This window comes from Cyanistes caeruleus, chromosome 18, assembly GCF_971803275.1.
Source record: "Cyanistes caeruleus chromosome 18, bCyaCae1.hap1.1, whole genome shotgun sequence".
Lineage (NCBI taxonomy): Eukaryota > Metazoa > Chordata > Aves > Passeriformes > Paridae > Cyanistes > Cyanistes caeruleus.
The window spans coordinates 4,121,241-4,143,495 of NC_141718.1; the positions used below are offsets into that span (position 1 = coordinate 4,121,241).

Below are 22,255 nucleotides of genomic sequence, written 5' to 3' on the forward strand. Positions count from 1 at the left end.
TATTGAGTTTATCCTGGACAACGGGGGGTAAGAGCAACTTTTCTCCTTGATTCCTGTGTGCTCCTAAAGCTCCCTTCTCTCCTGGCTAATAGCATTTCTGGACTTCAGCACAGAAATATCTTGGAAGCTGGGACTGGGGTGACATCTCACTTGCATGATAATGAAATCTTGACAGAGGAGATGACAGATGGAACTCCAGGATAGATCCAGCTACTTATTTATTTTTTCCAAGAAGGTTTATTTGTTATAAACTTTCCCATTTTTTAGTGGAAAAAATGGGAAGGTTTATAAAAAAATTATAAGGTGCAGGTTTCTTGGTGTATGCTGATGATTTTCTCTTGTCATAGACTTTAGGAAAACTTCCAGGGAAAATTCTGCACCTCTAACACAGGTGCAGGCTGGTTTCTTAAACAGCCCAGTTCAGTTTTCCTCAATGCCAATTGAGGAAAATTCTCAATCTTCTTCAAATTCTTCCACCTCAATCCCAAGGTTCTGGAGCTGGGCTCTTTGGACAGGGGTCACAGCCTTGGTGTGGTGCTCTGCAATCTCCATCAAATCCCATCCCAAAACCTGGGCATGGCTTTTACAGGGCAGACATCCAGGTAACCTTGACATTCTCTGTCCAGAGCTGCCTCCTGAGGAACTGGACGAGGGTAAAATTCCTGTGGTCTCCTCGGCACACCTTCCACCTGCCACAAAATAACCTGGTTAATCCTCAGTTTATTTATTGATAATCAGTGTGGTGAGACCTGCTCAGAGGCAAGAGGCTCCCTGGGCATCTCCTGTCCTCCTCTTCCCGTGGAAAAGCGTGGTCAGTGATGGGGAGGGACACAGAGCCCATGCTCGCCCCAGGAAGGTCAATCCTCTGAGTGTGCTGGAAAAGCTTCCCAGGGAGCTGCTCCCCGGAGGGACTGGGCTGCAGAGGCAGGAGGAGGGGAGGCCCTGCAGCTGGGGGGGCTGGAGGGAAGGAAGGAAGGAAGGAGTGACTCTGAGAGGAGCTGCAGCCAAGGTGGTCAGCCGGGAGCAGAGCGGGAGCCGGGCTCCTCAGGGCAGATGGCAGAGCTGGATGCAGAGGCCAAGGAGAAGGAAGGAAATTATTCCCAGAGAGAAAGTGGCAGAGGCAGAGCGTGACAGGCTGAGGCAGAGAGAGAAATACAGTGACCGAAGGGAGGATTTAATTTTTAATTAGCCACAATGAATTCCTTCCGCATCTGAAGTCTGGTGAGAACACGGAGTGAAAGGTGGGTTTGCTTTGGTGGGTCCCATCAAGAGAGGGAGGCAGAGGGGTCTCTCAGGGAATTGAAGTCCTGAGGGGCTGAACTCTGAGCTGCTGGGGGTGTCTGGCTGTGGGACAATCCTGGGAAATCCCTGGAGTTTTCCTTACTGCAGCATGGATGGGATTTTTACTCTGCATGTGGCGCTGCTCTGTGCATGGTGTGGCTGAGTCAGAGGTGGAGGATCCCCCTGCTCAAAGATCCAAAATCCAGCAGGAGAATGGTCCATCCACTGGGTTAAGGACTTTGCCACCGAGGCTTGGAGCTAATAGAGGAATGAAGGAATTTATTTTCACTAATGGTTGCAGGAGGCTCAAAAATAATTCCTCCTCAGGAGGGCTTGGGTTTGGAGGGGCCTTTTTCCCCCTCAGAGGGGACTCCCTGTCTGGCTATTTACTGTATTAGTGACACAAGGCAGAATTCCAGCAAACAGGATGAGCACATTCATTACTGGGGTAATTACTGGGATAATTGTTCCACTGTGGAGCTGGGATGTGGACAGAGCACTGGTTGCAGGATCTGCCTTCTCCTTTCTCCCCAATTCCCTGCTTTTCTCCCACATCCTCTCTTTGCTCCTCATCCAGCAGCAGGGAAATTCTCAGTGTGAGTGCCAGAATAATTTCCATTCCCTGTAAATAGTCCTCAGAGAGGAATTCTTCCAGGGAAGTCTCATAAGGGTGACACATCCCTTTCCTCCAAAGCGCTCCTGTGTTATTTTTAATATGTAAAATATTTCCATCTAAATCACTGCAGTTATTTCTACTTCCTCAGATAACATTTAGCTCTAAGTATAAAAAAAAACAGATAAATAATTCATAAAGAATTATGAGACTCTTTAAAAGAAACTTGTTAATTTTAGGTACGTTCAGATTTCAAGATGAGGAATAGCAACACTCTCTGATTCAAACATGCACCTAAATCCAATAAAATGTGGCTATTTTAACCCATTTTATCAGGTTTTCCCTCTTTCAGAGGATGACCTTTCCCTCTGTCAGCCATCCAGAAGCCTTCTGGGAATCAGCTGAGTCCCCTTTGCCTCTACCTGCCCTCCCCACATGGAATGAATAGTTTTGTGCTTCAGAAGATGTGGGGGGGATTAATATTTCCCTCTTTCCTTCTTGGCTTGCCTTTTTGTAGCAATGTGGAAAAGTGAGGTAAGTTCAGGGCTTTTCCTAAGGTTTTATGCTAATGGGCACCTTAAACTGGGAATTTCTGGATAATGGCAAGCTGGGACCTGACTGCGAGCAGTGGTTGTTGTCCTTCTCCAAGGAACAGAGGCAGAAGAAGTTTTGGGGTATTTTGGAGAGAATGGTGGGACCAAAGGAGGAGGGAAGGAGCTGATTTTTACCTACATGATAAAAAGGGATTTTTTTCTGATCAGTAGAGAAAGGGGCTGGCAACTCCCAGAGCCTGGGAGTGCCTGAGGAATCTTGATCCTTACTTAAACCCAAACCCAGAGGAGCTGCCCTTAGGTGACCCTGATGTGTGGGCCCCTCTACATTTGGAATGCTGGAGACGCCCTCTATTCCTGCTATGGAGTAGAACCAACCTGGATGCTCTCAGAGGGGGTCACAGTGGCTCTTCATTTCCCTTCTCCATCCCTGTGCCTGTAACAAGCCAAGAGCAGTGTTCCCTTTCCCTTCCCTCGGCTTCAGAGCTGCAGGCAGTGATGGATGATCACTGAGCCAGCAACCAGGCCCTTCCCACTCTCAGAAACAGCTCTGGCGCACTGCAAGCTATCTTGAGGGATAGGGAAAAGATGATTTTGAAGAGAAGAGAAATTATTTGCTTTACAGACACTCCTGTACTGAGACTCTTTGCTGGTTGAAGCTGCAGGTCTGGTGCCCCCCTCCCAGGAGGAGAGTGGGGCTCTCGTGTGGCTTCAGGTGGCAGCTCCCAGAATGAAACTCTGATGTGGCCTCCATGCCTGACTCCTGAATTTAAAAGCTTGTTACTGGAGTGCTTTGTGTGCCGGGTTCCAGGGAACCTGAACCAGGGAAAGGCAGATGAAGATGTTTTTGGAAGGAGTTTGGAGGAGGTTTTTGCTCTTTATTCCCATTGTGGCTGCATCTCCAGGCTCAGCTGAAATCCTGCTCTGCCAGTAAATCCTCAACCAGACCATGAGCCCATCCAGCCTCTTTGCTGCTCCTCCCACCCAAAACTGCAGCCCTGGCACTGCTGTCCCCTCAACCCTGAAGGAGCAGAGCCAGAGCAAGGCCTGTCCTAAATCACAGAGAGCTTTGGGTGACCTTGGCTGCAGTTCCTGAATCAGACCTTGCGTTGCAGCCTCTGCAAGTCTCTGGTGTGTAGCTGCTATGGAAGCAGCCCCTGACTTTTGGGGAGCTCTTATGGAGTGATAAAAACTGGCTTTTGCTGTGGGAACTGGAGTTGTAATCTTGGTTTGGGCTGGGAATTGTTGTCCAAGGTGTCGTTTGTCTCATCTGCTCTCAGTTGTGATGCTGACACGCACAGGCAGCTCCTTTCTGCTGCCTGGTGCCCAGAGGGTTTGGTCTTTGGGGGATGTTGGAATAATCCTATGGGAGATGTGATCCCAATCTCTGCTTTATCAGTGGCCTTCTTGCTGTGTCCATAAATGTGATTTTGGGGCCGTTTTCCTCTGGTTCTCTGTTCTGTCCTGAAGGTTTGTAAACACCCTGGAGGTGTGTTCAGCTTGGAATACGTGAATTTACTGTGGTTAAATGCTCCTCTCCCTGTACCTTAGGGACTGTCAGATACTTCAGGACCATCCTTCTCTTTCCTAGAAATTGAATAAATCTGCCTTGCCACATTCCCAGGATTTTTAACTCTGAATTTTAGTTTTTCAACTGGAAATCCTGTGCTCTGTCAACTATGGAATGCTCTGGAGCATACAGAGGTTAGCCATGGAGTTTATCAGTAATTGATGTTTTCTAATAAACCATCCTGTGCTGCAATTAATAAGGATTTAGGATTCATTACAGAGCTGTCTCTGGTCCAGCAGTGGCAGTAAATCTAAGCATGAGGAAAACTTTGAAATTTATATCTAAAAGCCAATAACTGAGAGAATGAGCACTTTAGTGTCCGTGCTCTGGTCAGACAGGCTTTGAGCTGGGTTTTACCTGGTCCTAAATTTCCCAAGGGAAGTGGAATTGCTGCTGCTTTCCTCACTCATCCAGCATGTCTGGGGTGCAGGGACGAGCACGGAGTTCTGGGCAGCATCTCTGTGTGTGTGAAACAAGCTGAGACAGCACAAGGGCCCTTCCTACGAGTAAAAAAAAAGCTATAAAGAAGTGTTTTATGCTCTAAGTCAGGTGCTGGAATGCTTGGGTGCCTGCTGTAACCTGGGAGCGCTGGTGCGAACTGGGAATTCTGGGGTGGGAAGCGTTTGCCTAACCTGGGCCTGGCTTGCTGGCACCGACCCAAAATGTGAGCTGCTCACATTAACCTGACAGGCCATTGTTTTATTCAAGCTGACATGGTGAATGGGGCTCTTTTTTGCCCATATTCTTTACCTGTCTCGTTGTGTTAAAGTGGGGAGCGCTGGGGGCAGGTGGGCCCAGGCCTCGGCCCCGCTCGCAGGCCTCGGAGCGCCCGGCGCGGCCGACGGGGACCCTGTGGCACAAGAAAGAGTTGCTAAGAACAAATCTCTATTGTTCCCCGTCATCTTTAAATGAGTGTCAAAGTAGGCAGGGGGGCTTTGACCGTTAACCGCACAATTTAGCCGGCCCCTTGTGTCCGGCAGCCCCCTCCGCCTTGGAGCTCCTGGGATGAGAAAAGGCGGACTCAGCCCCTTCTAAATGGGCCAACTCTTCTCCTTTGTGTGCAGACTGCCCAGTGTGAAATCCGCAGTGACGTTAAATGTTTTCTAATGAATAATTACTGAAAGGAAATGGAGGAATATATGTGTCATGGATTGTAGCGCGTTAAAATGTTTTCTTTTGGGCACAAAAATGTTGTCCTTCAGCAGCGCCGCGATTGTTTCAGGGAGCCTTTTGTGGGGGTTTGGATTCTCAATGGATTATCTGTGAGCGCTCGCTTTTCCAATAGGAATCAAAAGGGTCCTTTGGCAAACTAATGTTTTTCAAAATGGCAGCCATGAAGCCCATTTAGTATTTAAAGTTTGGGGTTTAAAGAAATGTTTGAACTCAGGAGATTTTCTCACTTTTTTTCTTTCTTTTGATTTATGAAAGTGAAGTGGTTCACCTCGACCTCTCCTCTATTGAGAAAGACAGACAGTCACCCTTTAACAAGTCTATAGCAGACCATGCCCTGGAGACAGACAAGAGGCCTTAAGAACTCTTGGCGTTTCCCTGGGCTGTTGATTAACCTTAAAACCCTCTTATTCTGTATTCTTTTGAAAAGAAATTAGGTTACAATGTGTAAATTTTTCCACAGTATAATTGTATTTATGAATTCTCCTGCCTCGAGGAGCGTGTACAGTAGTGCCAGACAGTCCAAGTGCCTCCCTGCACACACAAAATATCCCTTTTCCATGGCTGCTGCATTCCCAAGCATGGTCCATGTCCAGCATTCCAGTTCTGTTAGAAATCTGAACGAGGCTTCCAGAGATCTGTGAAAAGTCTCAGTGAAATACCCAAAAATCATCTTGTTTTGTTGGCTTTGCTGTGATGGGACGAGCGTAACTTGGTCCTGTGGTGGAATCTGCTCTGCTTTAATCCCTTTTTTATGGGATTCTCGTTTATCTGAAAACTAAGCCGAGCAAATGAATTCTCAGGAGCCGCACCAAGGTTTCCTCAGGAGTGGGAAAGTGTTCCCATTGCCCTGGGCTGGCTGGTCTTCCTGGGTGGGGATGTGTCACCCCAAGTCCTGCTGCCAACATCTGACACTCTGAATTTCCTTTGGGGACAATTGGATGAGTCCTGACTGCTCCTGGAGCAGACACAGGGCATCCCTACGGAGCGCTGGAGTCCTGACCTCGAGGTCACTGCCGTAGGAAGATCCAGGATTGCCGGGACATGGCCGTGCTCCCCCGCTGACCCTGCCAAGTGCCTCTGGCAGAACATCTTCCTTTTCCATTCTCCGTGGTCACGGCCCCTTGGACCAATTCCTCCTGAGAGCTGAGGGTGGAGCAGAGCCCGAGGGGTTCCTTGTTGTGATCCCTGCAGCCCAGGACTCTTAATGAGCGAATTCCTGGAGCACACGAGGGGAGCAGGATGGGTCAGGGAGCTGCTGCCTCTCGCAGTAAATGAGTATTTCCAAAACAGAGCTCCCACGTTCCTGAGGGAACGTGTGTGAACAGTGCTGCTCCGAGCTCAGCTGTGCTGGCCAAGCCTGACACTCTCTATGAAATCTTGTGTCTATTTTAAATCTCATATCTATCTTTTTATCTTGTGTCTCTTTTGAATCAGATGACTCCAGGGACATTCACATACTGCACCTTCCCGTGGCACCGCTTTTATATGATTTTATCTCAGGCCTGTAACTACAGCGAACAGGCAAAAATAAAAAGTTCGGTGTCACAGACATTTCCAGGATGCTGGAGATGTGTCAGTGGGGTTTAGGTTGGATATCAAGGAAAGGTTCTTCCTCCAAAGGGTGCTGAGCACTGCCCAGGCTCCCCAGGGAATGGGCACAGCTCCAAGGCTGCCAGAGCTCCAGGAGCAGTTGGACAAAACTCTCAGGGACAGGCTGGGATTGTTGGGGTTAATTTTCTGTTACCAAAACCTGATTCTGTTGAGAAACAGAGAGGTCTAAACAACCTGTCTGACAAACAGATGCTCTTTGCACTTCTCTGTGAAAATGTGCCTTATTGAGGGTTTTTCCATTTCAAGTTTTGAATGGTTTTGTTCATCACCAATATTTATTAGCTGAGGATAAGTCAGAAATGCCTTTGCCTGGCTCATGCTCCGAGGCGTGAGGGAAGAGATCCGGTTCCTGAGTGCTGCTGTAAGACCAAGGTATCCTGTGGCACAGGAAGGGCTCTTCCATTTCTGGAGAACCTGATCCTGCCACGAGTCCCTTTAGGAGTTCGTCATCCAGCGAGGTGGGACTTGGGTGGGAAACTCCTTAAATACAGAACTCCTAATCCATGGAAGCATCGCCTGGAGAATGGAGAGGTCGCTTGGTGCCGCTCGTGGATTGTTGGTTTCCCAAATGGATGGGTTTTATCCTGTTGGAAATTGGTGGGAGTTGGTGTCCAGCAGGAAAATCATTTTTCTGGGGGAGAAAACTGCCTGTTGAATATGAAAAAAAAAAAGGAAAAAGAAAAGAATAAAAGAAGGAAAATCCATGGAAACGGCGATTTAAACTGGGTTTTGCAGTGACCTCTAGCGGGAGCCAAGGCGGGAGCTGTGGGAAGGGGCTGCGAAGCGATGGGATGTATTTTGTGCCTGGATTTGCCCAAATTGCCCATCGGGAAGGTCAGAGCCCATGGGTTCATCCCCAGAGGCAGCCGTGGGTGTTTTGGTGAGAGGCAGAAGCTCCTGGGGCTGCTGTCGGCAGCTGCTGACAGCTCTTGGATAATTCATTAAAGCGCAAGGATGGCGCATCCCTGCCCAAGGAGGGACCCGACACACGATCCAGGGTGTCCGTGGGCCTCAATTCCAGCCCCAGGGACTCTGTGGAAGCAGCACGGGCTGGACAAGGAGGTGAGGGGAGGGTGAAGATAAAGCAGGACTCAGGTGTGACATAAAACCAGCTGGGAATTTGCAGGGCGGTGGAAGGGAAATCCAGCAGCTCTGGGATGGTCTGGGGATTTGGAGGGTCCTTGAGGAGATTTTTATGCTCTTGTGGGTGGAATTGGTGGCCCAAATAAACCTGGGTTTGCTGGGTTGAACCTTTTGGTGCAGTTTCCTGCGTGGGTGGGAGCTATGAGGATTTCAAAGGTGCCCACCTGAACCTCTCACCTGCATGGTTTGGGCTTTCCCAGTGCTCCCAAAATAGCTGTGGCCTCATAAGTGATCCTCCTCCCCCCTGAACCTGCATCTCTTGTGTTCTGTGACATTAAACCAAAGAAACATCAGTGGAGCATCGGCTGAAAAATCAAGCTTTGATCCTCTGGTGAAGATAAGTAATAATTTTGCAAAGTTTCTTTCTTTCTTTTTAAAGTTGTTTTTTTTTTTGACAGATCTTGCTTCAAACTGGTGCAAACTTTGTCAAAGAAAGCGCTCTGTTCTGTCTGATTCTTTCTCAGGAGCTGCAGAGCTCAGGAATTTGTGCTGTGATCCCACAGACTTCCTTGCAGTTTCCCTGTTGACAGACAAATCCCTGTGGGAAAAGCAAAACCCTTCATTGTAGTGAGGGAGAGGTTTTCTGATAAAGCTCGTGTCTTTAGGAGAGAAAGAGATCTCCTGGCTCCTGAGTGATGAGGGAAGGGAAATAATCCCTTAAAAGAGCAATGTCTTGCTGGGGTCACGGGCACTGATGAGTCCTGGGGCATCTCTTACTCAGGGAAGCACAAAACTCGCAGTGAACTTCCAGAAATGGGTGGGGGACAGGGCACTAAAAGGTGCTGGCATTGTACATTTATCAGCACCAGCAAAATACCGAGAAAATCTGGGCACAAAATAGCCCAGAAAAGAGTTCAGGAGTTTTGTCTGGTGGGGAGCAGTTTCATTTACTCATTAACATACACGTGAGAGAAGTGGGTTGAGGAAACCTGAGCAGGCAGATGCCAAGGAGGAGTCAGGATGATCCTTTCCTGCTTCCCAGCTGGGAGAGAAAGGAAAAGTGGCTTGTTCTGAGAGCTTTGTCAGAAGAAAAATCCTATTATTATTTTTTATTATTATTTTATTTTATTATTATTTTATTATTTTTATTCTCTTCCATGTTCCTCCCTGCACTGGCAGTGGGGCCTGTCCAGGTGTTGGTTTGAGAAGTAAAAATCATTCTTTATTTCGTCTTCCAAAACAATGGAGCCATGAGCTAAGGACAGGCACAACAAAGGGATGAGAGTGGTCACAGGCAGGGGAGGGTAAAAAAAAAAAGGATATTAATATTAAAAGGAAAAAGTAGGGAACTTTCTGACAGAAAAGTGATCACAATCAGGTCATGCCCTGGCAAAGGAAAAATGAGGAATTCTGTGTCCTGCCAGCCGGGGGCTGGGGACAGTCAGCAAAGCAAGAAATTACATTCCTTGTGTGTGAATCAAGTGCAGGTGTGGTTTATTTATTTTTTACTTAAATAATCTGCTTTCAGGGGATCTTTCTCTCTGGAGTGCTGTGGTCTTGTTGCTGCTGAGCATAAATCTCAAAACTCAGCTCGCTCTCAAGGAGATAAACACAAAGAACAGGCTAGACCAAAATGAGAATAACCTAAAATTCCTGTTTAAGAGCTGATTTGTCCAAGTTTGCCTCAGTTATAAAACATATTGCATGGTTGGGTCATTTGCTCTTCATTTTATGCAATTCTGGTCCCGAATCCACTGAGCCCCAATGTCCACCAGTGCCTGCAGGCTCATCCCAAAAACCTCCCTCCAGAGCTCAGCAGCAACGCTCAATTTTGTGCTTATTCCCAACCTGCAAAGCTTCTCCTTTCAAAAAACCAAAATTAAATTTAAAAAAAGGGGGGCAGAACCCCACGTGGCCCTACAGGAACAGAGCACTGTCCTTTTAGTGCTGGTTGAAAACCTGACACACAACCACGACGTCCCCTTGAGCAGTGGAGCAGCAAAATGGGACGAGCCAACGTCCCCAAGGGCAGGAGGAGAACAGCAAAGGTGCTGGGCTGGTGAGCACAGCCTGGAGCTGCTCAGCCACGTTCCTCCCCTAATTATCCAATCCTGGAACCCTCCAAGGGGAGCTCACTCCAAGGAAATTTACTCCAAGGTAAGATGCTCCAGCTGTGGTGAATTCATTTCTGTTTATGCCTTAGGATCGGGATTCCCATCTGAACTGGGTTGTCCTGGTGTCTGCAAAAACGCCAAAAGGGTTCCTGAAAACCCAGCTTTAGCACAGTAATGCCATAAAATATGTGTGATGTAGACAAACCCATATGAAATAGGTAGACAAAAATGTGGTTTTTTTATTTGCTAGCATGAAATTAGCAGCTTGGTTTAAGTAAATAAAAAGCATGTTTTATTCTCATAGCCTGGGAATCGAGCTTGACCCTCAGCAGTGAGAATTTCCCAGATAAATTCAATTTCAACCACAAAGAATCACAAGTGGAGGGTGCAAGAGGATTTGGTTTTGTCAGGGGCAGCCTTTTTTGCATCTCTCAGCCTTTGGAGAAGGATGGGGGGTACGAGGCAAGGTTTAGGTTTTGTTGAGTTGCTCTCTGATCAGTTTTATCAGCAGTGGCCGTGTCTCTCGCTGGCGTGTGGGGACATCTGCTGCCAGCACTGAAAGCTGTCTTGGAGCTGCTGCTGGGAATCACTGGGAATGACATTCTTGTGCAGAGTGGTGCTGTGGGATTCATCTTTTTTGCCTACAAGTCAAGCCCCTTGCAGCCTTTTCCAGGGATTCTCATGCCTAGATCTGTATAAAGGGGAAAAAACCTAAGGATTTTTCTGCTGCCTTCCACTGTTTGTTCCAACTTTGTGCCTGGAAAATTCTGTCTAGACTGAGTTACTGAGTGTTCAGATCCCAGCTGCATCTCCAGGGCTGGGCTTGTCTCAGTTTTGATGGAAACCAGGATCTTCTTCCCTGCTCACAGCAGCGAGTCTGGGACATCTGGGCTCTGAAGATCTTGGATGGAATTGCCATCCTTGGACAAGCTGGAATCTCTTGGAATTACCCGTGCAAGGCTGATTTGGCCCTGGGGAAGGCCTCTCCTAACACTGCATCCCACAACCTTTGTGTTGTAGAAGGAAGAAGTGGACGAGAACGGCGACGCCAACATGGAAGGGGCTCTGATAGCCCGGGACAAGGTCGGGGTGCAGGATTTTGTCCTCCTGGATTCCCACACCAGCGAGGCTGCCTTCCTCAACAACCTTCGGAAGCGCTACCAGGAGAACCTCATCTATGTAAGTGCTGCTGCTGTGGCCTTGTGGCTGCTGGAATGTCCCTGAGGTGGCCTTGTGGCTGCTGGAATGTCCCTGAGGTGGCCTTGTGGCTGCTGGAATGTCCCTGAGGTGGCCTTGTGGCTGCTGGAATGTCCCTGAGGTGGCCTTGCTGCTCAGGTCCAGGAGGAAGAGCTGAGTATCCTCTGTGTATCTAACAAGGTGTGCCCAGCAGAGAGATCACCCAGGAGTAACTGATCTCCTTTTAACTCATGAAAATAAATCTCAGCTTGGCTCTGAGCTGCCTTGCAAAGCTTTCAAGGATGTAAATAGGAAGGGAATGGGAAAGGGAGTACTGTGGTTGACAGAAGGCAGGACAAGGTTTGTCTGGGAAGGGCTGAGGGTTTTATTTTGTGTTGTGTTAACTTTAGTAGGAAAAAGGTCCTGGAAGCACCAAGAGATCCCAAATCCTTGCACTTAAATTGTCAGGCTCTGAGCTTGCTCTCATGGTTCAGCTTTACTTGAAACCAGGAGGATTTTGGAAGAAGTTTGGCATTGGTTTGGGAAGAGTTCTGGTTGGTTGTTTTGGCTCTCTCACAACAAGCTCTGTATCATCTTTGGCATTTTTCTGTGGATAATGTCCTGAGTTACTCGGCTCCTCCTTTGGGATTTTGGGGTGGAGCAGGTGTCCCTTGGCTCCTCCTTTGGGATTTTGGGGTGGAGCAGGTGTCCCTTGGCTCCTCCTTTGGGATTTTGGGGTGGAGCAGGTGTCCCTTGGCTCCTCCTTTGGGATTTTGGGGTGGAGCAGGTGTCCCTTGGCTCCTCCTTTGGGATTTTGGGGTGGAGCAGGTGTCCCTTGGCTCCTCCTTTGGGATTTTGGGGTGGAGCAGGTGTCCCTTGGCTCCTCCTTTGGGGTTTTGGGGTGGAGCAGGTGTCCCACCGGGCTCTATCTCCCTGCAGACCTACATTGGCTCTCTGCTGGTGTCTGTGAACCCCTACCAGGAGCTGGACATTTACACAGTGACCCAGATGCAGCTTTATCGGGGCGTGAACTTCTTTGAGCTGCCCCCACACCTGTGAGTGTTCCCTTGGGCTCTCTGTGCCTATTCCTACTTTGGGATTTCCCTGTAATGCTGTCCTGGCACCACGGGGGGTGTCCACAGTCTCTAGGTTGGTTTTTACTGCCAGGCCTTGAGTCAGGCTCAGGTTTTAAGCCCAGCTTTCACAATGGGGGTCCCTGCCCATGGCAGGGAAGCTGGAATGAGATGATCTCTACAATTCCTTCCAACCCATTTCAGGATTCTATGACCCTGTCCAATACTTATAAAATTAAACCAGGAGTAAAAACTCTTGGAAACCCTTTGCTATTCCTCCTCCTGTGCCATTCCTAATGGATGTTTCCCCTCCGGATGCCTCCTGTGCCCATCCCAGCTATGCCATAGCTGACAACGCCTACAGGGTGATGTGCAGCGAGTACAACAACCACTTCATCCTCATCTCTGGGGAGAGTGGGGCTGGGAAGACAGAGGCATCCAAGAAGATCCTGCAGTACTACGCAGTCACCTGTCCCACCACGGAGCAGCTCCAGACTGTCCGGGACCGGCTCCTGCTCTCCAACCCTGTCCTCGAGGTGAGAAACTCAGCCCAAAATGCAGAGGGGTTGCAGTTGGTGGCCTCACTGCTTGAGGATTCCCTGCAAATCTGCAGCACTGAGCAAGAATGGCCGATATTGGCTCAGCCTTCGAGAGAATATTTGGGATTTAGTGTAATTTAATGTTCGGAAATTTAAATTTGGGGGTTCAGTTTGAGGATGGCTGAAAGAAATACAAGGAAATACAAGAAGACTGCAGCGTGCAGCAGTTCCTTGGCACCTCAGTTTTAGGTTAGATAAGAAAAATCAGTAATTGGTTTAGCTGAATTCCACTTTAAAGCTATGGAAATGCATCAGTTTGTACTTCTTTAATCCCACTAAATTCAGTGGGGCTTGGCTGAAGCAGCAGATCTTGGTTACTGGAGCTGGGTGTGAGGCTCCCAGTGAGGTGAGAAGTGACTTTCCCCTCTGTGTTTACCCCCCAGGCTTTTGGGAATGCAAAAACCCTGCGCAACGACAACTCCAGCAGATTTGGGAAGTACATGGATATCCAGTTTGATTTTAAGGTGAGAACAAGCTCAGTGGAGCGCTGGGAAAAGGAGCTGGGTCTGAGAAACCTCCCAGGTGCTGAGCAGGCAGCCAGGATCTATTAATTCTTACCCTGCACATTTCTGACCCTGTTTTTACACACCTTGCATTTTGCAGGTAAGGTCACTGGTTATCCATCCTGAAAACTTTCAGCATTGCTGGCAATCCTGGCAGTGCTCCATGGAAAGCTGATAGAGAGTTTTAAAGCTCAAGTTACTTTTACAGGGCAGCAAATCCTTGTACTGTTGCTGGACACTCTTTAAACAAAAGGTGGCAGATAAATGACAGCAGAATTTGACTTTTCCTGAGCCTGTTCCTCATTCCTGGGAATAAAGAAACAGCAATCACAGGGATTATTGGTATTTTTTGGTGTTGATCTGCCTGATTTACTCTGCCAGGGAGCTCCAGTGGGAGGGCACATCCTCAGCTACCTGATTGAAAAATCACGAGTTGTGCACCAAAACCACGGAGAGAGGAATTTCCATATTTTCTACCAGCTGCTGGAAGGGGGAGACAAGGACCTGCTCTGCTGGCTCGGGCTGGAGCGCAACCCCCAGAAGTACACGTACCTCATCCAGGTCAGTGGGAGCCTGAGCTGCTCCGTGCCTCCAGCAGGAATTGTAGGGTTGGAAAATGCAGCTTGGGCAGAAGATGTTCTTACCCTAAAAATAAAGGATAGCTGGAAGATCAAGCCCTGCACAGCTTCAGCTAATTTATGGTGATGCTTTCCACACTCAGGGGTTTGATTTATTTGGGGTTTCAAGTATAAACTGAAAGATTTGATCAAAGGAGCCATGCTCAGGATTAATAACAGTGAAAAAACTCACTGAGGGAGCTGGAAATGAAAGCAGTGTGTCCAGAAATATCTGTGTTTGCTGATAATAAAAGTTCTTTATCAATTAATTGTATTAATTCATCTTACTTTTACTGCCTAGGGTCGATGTGCCAAAGTGTTTTCTATAAATGACAAGAATGACTGGAAAATAGTCCGGAAAGCTTTTTCCATCATTGATTTCACTGAAAAAGATATGGAGGTATTGCTTGCTGAAAGGGACTGAGCAAAGGGATTTCAGGGATTGCTCTTTTCCTGAAGTGGTGGAAGCAGCTGTGCCTGGGAGGGGGTGAAGGGTGGAATAGGACACACTTCAGGACCTGAAGGGGCTGACAAGAAACATGGAGAGGGACTTGGACAATGGTCTGGAGCAGCAGGACAGAGGGGAATGGTTTCCCACTGCCAGAGAGTAGGCTTGGATTAGATATTGGGAAGAAATTGGGTCCCTGGCACAGGTTGTCCAGAGAATCTGTGGCTGCCCCTGGATCCCTGGAAGTGTCCAAGGATGGATGGGGCTTGGAGTAGCCTGGGTTAGTGGAAGGTGTCCCTGCCCTGGCAGGGGTGGAACTAAATGATCTCTAAGTTCCTCTCCACCCCAAACCATTGTGGGATTCCATGATGCTGTGGGATTGAGGGAGTGGGTGGGTGAGGAGCACGATGCCACTGGTGCCGCTGGATTCTTCAGTTCAGCTCCTTCAGCCCAGCCAAAATTCTGTCAATTAATGACAGGAAAGATCAGCAGCACCCCACAGGGCTGTGGGAACCCGTGTTCTAATGGAATATCTCCCATTGTCAGCATCTCTTTGGAATCGTTGCCACTGTCCTGCACCTTGGGAACATCCAGTTTGAAGAGGACAGCAATGGCCACGCCATCATCCGTGACGGCTCCCAGATCAAGTGGATTTCCAAGGTGCCTCTGCCCAGATCGGGCCAGAATTCCCAGTGCTAGGAGGAAAACCTTAACCTTGCTGTGGTTTTCTTAACTGGTACAAAATATTTATTCCCAAGGGCAGAAGGATAACTATAAAAATACCCAGATCTTGTTGTTTTGAGTTTTCTCCCTGAAATTTCCTTATTTCCTCCAAGATGAGGGTGGCTGGGGAGGGGCTGGGGGTTGTGCCCCACTGAGCACACAGTGCTGCTTATTTAAACAGGGACCTGTGGCTGTGCTCTGAGTGCAGATATTTCTCTCCCTGCAGCTCCTGGGTGCTCACCTGTCCATCCTGCAGGAAGCTCTCACCCACAGGAAGATCGAAGCCAGATCCGAGGAGGTACCGGGGAGTTCTGTGTAGTCCCAGATTAGTTCTGTGTAGTCCCAGATTAATCTGGGAGAGTCCCAGCTGGGGGGGTGCACAAGGAGCCAGTTCTGAGTGTAAATCACATCCTTCTGATTGTCTCTCTCCACCTCCACACTCCCTTCTTCCAGCCTGAGACATTAAACTAAAATATATTGGAGTTTTATTGCTGAGCAAGGCAGGAACTGTTAAAAAGCTGGAACAGGGACTTGTATTTGAGCCAAACAATTTCCCCTTGCCCAGTTCACGGTGCTTCCTGGGAAACTGGGCTGCACAAACAGAGAAAAACCACTGGTAAAAACTGCTCTTTGAGCATTTTATATTTTTATTTTAATAATAGAGAAGTAAAATGAGGTCAGAATATTTTCCCACTTTATCTAAATTAGTACCCACCAAAATGTAGTGCCTCAGTGCTGCTGGCAGGTGGGGATACACCAGACTGAAAGAACACTGATGGAAAATAAAGCTGTAGGGAGAGCCAGGGAATTCCAGAGTGGTTTGGGTTGGAAAGGACCTTGAAGACGATCCCATTCCAACCCCCTGCAGGAATAGCTGCAGTCCAGGGGTGGCTGTGCTGTGCTGTAGGACAAGGTGGCTGCTTCTCCAAGCCACAGATGTCACCTGGCTGTGCAGAACTTTGCTCTGATCCCCCGTGGTGTTTATCCTCTCTGGGATATCTTTATTTCCAGGTGCTCAGCCCTCTGAACGTGGATCTGGCATTCTACGCCCGGGATGCCGTAGCAAAGGCAATTTACGGCAGGACTTTCACTTGGCTGGTCAACAAAATCAATGGCTCCCTTGCCAACAAGGTTGGTGTCTTGTCTGGGGTCCTGAATGCTCCTAAAATGCTGAGCAGTTTCTCCAGAGAGGCCCCACAACCCTCATCACCAAATACCCGGGATGTTGGACAACTGCTGCTGGGACATCCCCCAGCCCTGAGCTGGAAATCCCTTTGGTTACTCTCTGTTAAAGAGTTTTAGCAGTTCTTTACCTGCTTTAAAGTGGCTTCTCCACTGACATTTCTCTCAAAGAGGAAGTTTGACATTCAGGTGAAAGCAGCCACCTGCAGGGAAGGAGCAGTGGCAGAGCAGGGGTGTTTTTGGCAGGACTCGACTAAGAAAACAGTGATTGGCCTGCTGGATATTTATGGCTTTGAAGTGCTGGACACAAACAGGTATGGACTGTTCCTGGGGTTTGGGGTGGCCTGGGGGTACAGGACATTTCTGTGTGAATTTTTGAGTGTGCCCTCAGCCCAGCAAGGTTAAAGGTACAGGGCACTAAAAGCTGGGGACAGGGGTTGGCTGGACCCCAGGAAAAGCTTGTCTGCAAGTCTGGTTTGGGCTGTGGTGCAGCAGTGTGGGAGCAAGGGGTGGGTTGGTTTGTGTGGGAATGGGGGCTTGGTCCATGTAAAAATGGGGAATTTGGTCCCTGTGGAAATGGGGGTTTGGTCTTTATGGGAATGGGTGGTGTTGTCCGTGGAGGAAGAAGCAAAACTGCCCCTAGAACACATCAAACCCGCTGCTCATTTAACCTTCCTGAAGCTTTGAGCAGTTCTGCATTAATTACTGCAACGAGAAGCTGCAGCAGCTGCTGATTGAGATGACCCTGAAAGCAGAGCAGGAGGAGTATGAGCTGGAAGGCATCGAGGTAAATTACATTTCCCCCTCCCTTTTCCCTTTGAACTGCCATTACACAGAATGCTTTTGATCACCAATGTGGAAGTCATCCTGCTTTTTTAGTTTGTTATTGTTCCCATGGGAAGTGTAGGATGTGCAGGGGTCTCTTTCTGTAACCCTTTTGAAGTGCAGTTTAGCCCAGGCTTAATTGACATTATTTAAGGAAGAATTAGGACCTTCCCCAATGTCCCTGGAGATTGAGGGATTCCAGCAGTGTAAAACATGGGAAGATGGGCAGGATTTATGTAGAGAACAAGAGGATGGTGTGGGCTGCTGGAAACAGGAGAGCTCTGGAGTGGGATCATGGATCACTGTGCTGTCACCTTTTCCTTCAGTTGATCCTAATTCACAATTTGCTCATTTCAGTGGGATCTGGGGCTGCTATTCAACTTCCAAAGAACTCTAAAAATTGCAAACAAAAGGTTTTCATCTAAAACTGCTCTTCCTTTTCCCCTTTTCCAGTGGGAACCAATCCCGTATTTTAACAACAAAATCATCTGTGACTTGGTTGAGCAGAAGCACAAAGGAATAATCTCCATCCTGGTAAGAACAGAGTTTGTACTAAATTAAAATGCAGGCCTGTGCCTTGCTCTGATGGTTCCTAATCACATTTTCCCCTCTAATTATGGGATGGATCTGTGTTATCCAAAACATAAGCACAGATTCCTGTAACAAACACCCAGAGGGTGAGGCAGAGGATCTGGTTTTGGGGGGAGTTAAAGGTGGGGGATGTTGTGCTTCCCCTGCAATGGAGCTTTGGGTCTGTGGGACAAAGTTGTCCTGGATGATGTTGAGGAGGGAATGTGGGCTCAGAGCAGCTCTGATCCAGTGCCTGCTGTTCCAGGATGAGGAATGTTTACGGCCTGGGGAAGCGACTGATTTGAGCTTCTTGGAAAAGCTGGAGGAGAAAGTAGGAGACCATGCCCACTTCGTGACGTATGCATTTACCCTCTGTATCCTACCCCAGACCCTTCCCATCCCATATCCATGACAGGGCTGGGGAGGGAACAATCTCTTGTCCCAGAGGGAATCAAACAGCCCATCTGGTGTCTGATGCTGGAAAACTCCACGGGTGGATCCGGGGCACTGGGAGGTGTGAGCAGGGCTCTGTCTCTTCACTGCTCTGATGCTGAGTCTGTCATTCCACACCAAAATTAGGGAATTGGGGATTTGGCCCAGGATTTTAGCCCAGGAAGGTTAAATGGCTTTGGCCATAGATGCTTTGGTCTCCATGGACTCCAGGGAAAGCTGAAGATGTTGTGACAAGGAGCCAAGGCTGAGGCTGAGGAGGGATATGTAAATATTTACACCCATCTTGTTCTGTGTGAGCTTGGAGTACGGAGAGGAGAGAAAATGCTCATGGCTCCTCTCCCCCCAGATGACTGACATTTTGGTTCATACTCCATTTGGAGGAGTTTTGGATCCCATTTTGGTGGCAGCTGAGCGCGTTGGCGCCGGGCTGTGCTGGCAGGTCCCTGCAGAAGGGCTGTGACAAGTCATCAATTCAAAGTCACAGCGCTGAGCTGTCACTGCTCCTGCAGCTCTGAACTCCACCACAGCCAAGTGGAAAATCTGTAGCCAACTTCCTTGTCACCACAATGTTCCTTAATGCTGTTCTGCCTGATTAAAAGCTTTAAATAGAAGTGCTGGAGTTGCTTCCACGGGATCTGCTCTTGGAAGGAGCTTTTGATACGCGAACGTGCTGTTGTGACACTCAGCTCTGCTGTTTGTGACTGCTTACAAAGCTGAAACTTCAACTGTGAAGTTGCTCTTTTTTTTCTTCTTTGGTTCTTTTTTTTCCTCCCAGGAATCCTTGCTTTCTAAAATATTCCTGCTAGTCTCAAATATTTGGATTCCTCCTTTGTATTTGGGTTCTTGCTCTAGGGAAAAATGATTGAAATCCTTCCCCCACCCTCCCCGGATTCACTTTGGGGTTGAGGGAGCTTGGTGGTTTTTTCCCCTCCTACATAAGCAGTAAAAATATATTTAAATGGATGTTATGGGTAGAAAACTTAATATTTCTGGAACTGGTGATTGCTGCCAGCTGGCAGAGGGTAGATCCCAGGTATCCCGAGGGGTTTATGGGAGCTGCCAGCAGGGAGGAGATGATGGTTTGATCATGGGCCGTAACTCCGCAGTCAGAGCCACATCAATAGGATCAAACACCACATTTCCAGCTGTCCCCCAGCTGTGGCTCTCCCCAAGCTGAGGGAATCTCTTTGCTGCTCTTCCTCCTGGTGTTTTGTTGGATTTTCCCCCGGCAGGCGCAAGCTGGCGGATCAGAAAACGCGGAAATCCATCGACTTTGTGGATTTCCGCCTCCTCCACTACGCGGGAGAGGTCACCTACTGTGCTGTGGGTGAGTGAGAACGGCCAGGTTGGAGCTCCTGAGCTCCTGAACTGCTTTCCCTTGATGGGAAGAGGAATTACAAAATACCTGCCCTCTGCAGGCACTGACCTGGAAGTCTTAAATGTGGCTGCAGTGACAATTATGAGGATGTGAATCTTCTGATTTTCTCTTTTATTTTCTTTCAACTCAATTTTTCTTCAGGATTTCTGGAGAAGAACAATGATCTGCTGTACAGAAACCTGAAGGAGGTAAGCATAAGAAAAGGGATCCCGTTCTGTTACGTCACCTGCTTGGTGCAGAAGATTTATTTACTCTCTGTAGTGAACAAAAACATCCTTTTCTCTTTAGCACTGATCTTTAGGCACCTCTGTGCGTGTTCTCAGGGCTGTGCTGCTCCCAGGAGGAGCAGAGGGGCTGCTCAATAGGGCAGCTTTTATCTCCTCCTGTTTCAGGTGCTGTGCAACTCCAAGAACTACATCATCAGGGATTGTTTCCTCCTGTCAGAACTGGACAACAGGAGGAGACCAGAGACTGTGAGTTCTGTCTTTAGTCTTAATTCTAAATATCAACTCAGCTCCCCAGGCCTTGGTTTAATCACCAATCCCTTCCTCAGTCCTGATGGCCATAAACTAAAACACAAGTTCCACCTCAGCCTGAGGAAGAGCTTTCCATGGAGGGTGGCAGAGCCCTGGGACTCTTGGAGTCATTCCAAATCCAACTGGACACATTCCTGTGTCACCTGCTTTGGGTGACCCTGCCTTGGTAGAGGGTGGGACCGGGTGATCTCCAGAGGACCCTTCCCACCCTATAAACTGTGGGGTTCTGGGATTCCTGCACTGGATGTTTTTGCTGCCACCCACGACCTGAGAGCTCCCTGGCAGAGGAACAGTGGTGCTGCTGAGACAGCAGCCAGCAAAGTGACATCCCACAGCACATCCCCCTGGAGCAGGGAGTGCTGAAGGGCTGCCTGGTGTGTCCAGGACAGGGCTCAAATGCTCCAGCTCAAAAACAACCACGCTCCAAAACTCCAGGCTACCAGTGCACCATCAGCTTTTGGTGCCAGGTTTAAGCTGGATGCTGGGAGTTGATTTCACTTCCTGCAGGGAGGAGTTGCAGAGCTCAGGAAGTCCTTTTGATGCTGTCCTTAGGTTGCAACCCAGTTCAAGAACAGTCTGACGAGTCTGATCGAAATCCTGATGTCCAAGGAGCCCTCGTACATCCGCTGCATCAAACCCAATGAGAACAAGGAGCCTGGTAAGGCTGGGGCTGAAGGCTCTGCTGAGTCTGAGGAACAGACAGAGGGATTTGTTTGGAGCAGGCTGTGTACGTTGTGTACATGTTTGTGTTTATATAGAAATAGCCTGGTTAAGCTGGCAGCAAATGTGTCTTGTGGGTAACTGGGGATTTGGTGCCTTCCCCATTTCCCCCAACACGTGGGCATGTGGGTGAGCTTCCCCAGACAGAACTGACCAGTGAAGGTGTGCTCTTGCTCCAGGGAAGTTTGATGATTTCCTGATCCGACACCAGGTGAAGTACCTGGGGCTGATGGAGCACCTGCGGGTGAGACGGGCCGGCTTCGCGTACCGGCGCAAGTACGAGCTCTTCCTGCAAAGGTGAGGGAGCTGCTTCCCCTCTGGCCAGGTAATCCTGCCCTCCTGAGGGCTGAAAAACTCGAGTCCCAGTAGTGGGAGCTGCCAGCAGAACCCCTTCTGCTTGAAAAACACCCTTTGTGTTTTGTCTGCATCATTTTGATCTGTGCTGGCATCTTCTGCCTTGAGTAAAGCAGGAGGAATTTGAGGGACAGTTTCAGGAAGGGGTTCCTCAAACTTCAGGTTGTTTGCATTGATGTCCTGCTGATCTTTCAGGTACAAAAGTCTCTGTCCAGCTACCTGGCCACACTGGCACGGGCCAGCAGCAGAGGGTGTGGAGAGACTCATCAAACACATTGGTTACAAGCCTGAGGAATACAAATTAGGAAGGTGAATACCTTGCTCTGGCTGCTCAGTGTTTGCTGTCCTGCATCCTCTGTCCTGCCTGTGACAGGAGCAAGGAGAGAGAAAACCCCCAAATGGACAAATTCCCTCACCATTTTTACCTTTTTCCGTGGGGGCTTGAGTCCAACCTCATTTTTTCTATCTCTGGGTTAGAGCTCTGGCTTCTCCCGCTTCCCTGAGCAGCCCAAGGTGGCTCAGGCTTGGGTGGTATTACACCCACCCAAGCTCAGTGGGGGCTCTGAGCCTGCTCAGGGCAGCTGGAAGGATGGCTCACCATGGATAACTTGCTCCTGGTCTCTTTCTCAGAACCAAAATATTCATCCGTTTCCCAAAGACCCTGTTTGCCACGGAAGATGCCTTTGAGTACAGAAAGCACCTGTTGAGTAAGGTTCCAGTTCCCTTGGTCTGGGACTTTGTTCCTGGCTCTGGGTTGGGTGGGGCTTGGAGCATCCTGGGTTGGTGAAGGTGTCCCAGCCCATGGCAGGGGGTGAAATGGGATGGGCTTTAAGGTCTCTCCTTGCATAGCTCTCAGAATCCATGGAAATCTCAGTGAAGTTGCTCCAGGCTGGGGGGAAATCCCTGCTTGAGTCGTGGAAATGTGGCTCCTTTGGAGCTCCTCGGTCCTATGAGGACCTGCCCATGCCCAGATACACCAAGTGCCTTTCCCTGAGGATTGGGATCTCTTCTGCTCATCCTAGGGATACCTGTTCCTTGAAAAGCACTGCTGAAGGGCCTGGTTCCTACAGGGGCTGCTTCTGGTGCCGGTGGTGTTGTGGCT

General features: G+C 48.8%; 1 protein-coding gene and 1 long non-coding RNA gene across 6 annotated transcripts in view; one reads left to right on the plus strand and one right to left on the minus strand.

Moving 5' to 3' along the window:
* MYO1H (myosin IH) overlaps positions 1 to 22,255 on the plus strand; it is a 36,692-nt gene that overhangs the window by 7,569 nt on the left and 6,868 nt on the right. The window contains exons 1-21 of one of the 4 annotated variants that reach the window (XM_023937410.2): positions 914 to 1,241; positions 11,017 to 11,175; positions 12,112 to 12,227; positions 12,583 to 12,781; positions 13,228 to 13,308; positions 13,729 to 13,908; positions 14,266 to 14,364; positions 14,959 to 15,072; positions 15,362 to 15,433; positions 16,147 to 16,266; positions 16,564 to 16,631; positions 16,999 to 17,104; positions 17,596 to 17,676; positions 17,978 to 18,069; positions 19,398 to 19,492; positions 19,685 to 19,731; positions 19,936 to 20,016; positions 20,632 to 20,737; positions 20,979 to 21,096; positions 21,349 to 21,462; positions 21,784 to 21,860. In XM_023937410.2, coding sequence (XP_023793178.1) covers positions 11,050 to 11,175; positions 12,112 to 12,227; positions 12,583 to 12,781; positions 13,228 to 13,308; positions 13,729 to 13,908; positions 14,266 to 14,364; positions 14,959 to 15,072; positions 15,362 to 15,433; positions 16,147 to 16,266; positions 16,564 to 16,631; positions 16,999 to 17,104; positions 17,596 to 17,676; positions 17,978 to 18,069; positions 19,398 to 19,492; positions 19,685 to 19,731; positions 19,936 to 20,016; positions 20,632 to 20,737; positions 20,979 to 21,096; positions 21,349 to 21,462; positions 21,784 to 21,860 — 2,092 coding nt within the window. In that variant the 5' untranslated portion in view covers positions 914 to 1,241; positions 11,017 to 11,049. Of the gene's footprint in view, positions 1 to 913; positions 1,242 to 4,552; positions 4,680 to 9,420; positions 10,040 to 11,016; positions 11,176 to 12,111; positions 12,228 to 12,582; positions 12,782 to 13,227; positions 13,309 to 13,728; positions 13,909 to 14,265; positions 14,365 to 14,958; positions 15,073 to 15,361; positions 15,434 to 16,146; positions 16,267 to 16,563; positions 16,632 to 16,998; positions 17,105 to 17,595; positions 17,677 to 17,977; positions 18,070 to 19,397; positions 19,493 to 19,684; positions 19,732 to 19,935; positions 20,017 to 20,631; positions 20,738 to 20,978; positions 21,097 to 21,348; positions 21,463 to 21,783; positions 21,861 to 22,255 lie in introns of those variants that run through there. The other 3 variants (XM_086856422.1, XM_086856420.1, XM_086856421.1) reach the window with 3 other exon arrangements.
* On the minus strand, positions 204 to 5,268 carry LOC111936451 (uncharacterized). Of its 2 annotated transcripts, none has more exons than XR_015277837.1 (3): positions 4,968 to 5,075; positions 4,766 to 4,865; positions 204 to 689 (listed from the first exon to the last, which is right to left on the minus strand). It is a non-coding gene; the product is annotated as an uncharacterized LOC111936451 (long non-coding RNA). The 2 variants fall into 2 exon arrangements; XR_002868154.2 differs by lacking the exon at positions 204 to 689 and adding an exon at positions 4,373 to 4,515 and having other exon boundaries at positions 4,968 to 5,268.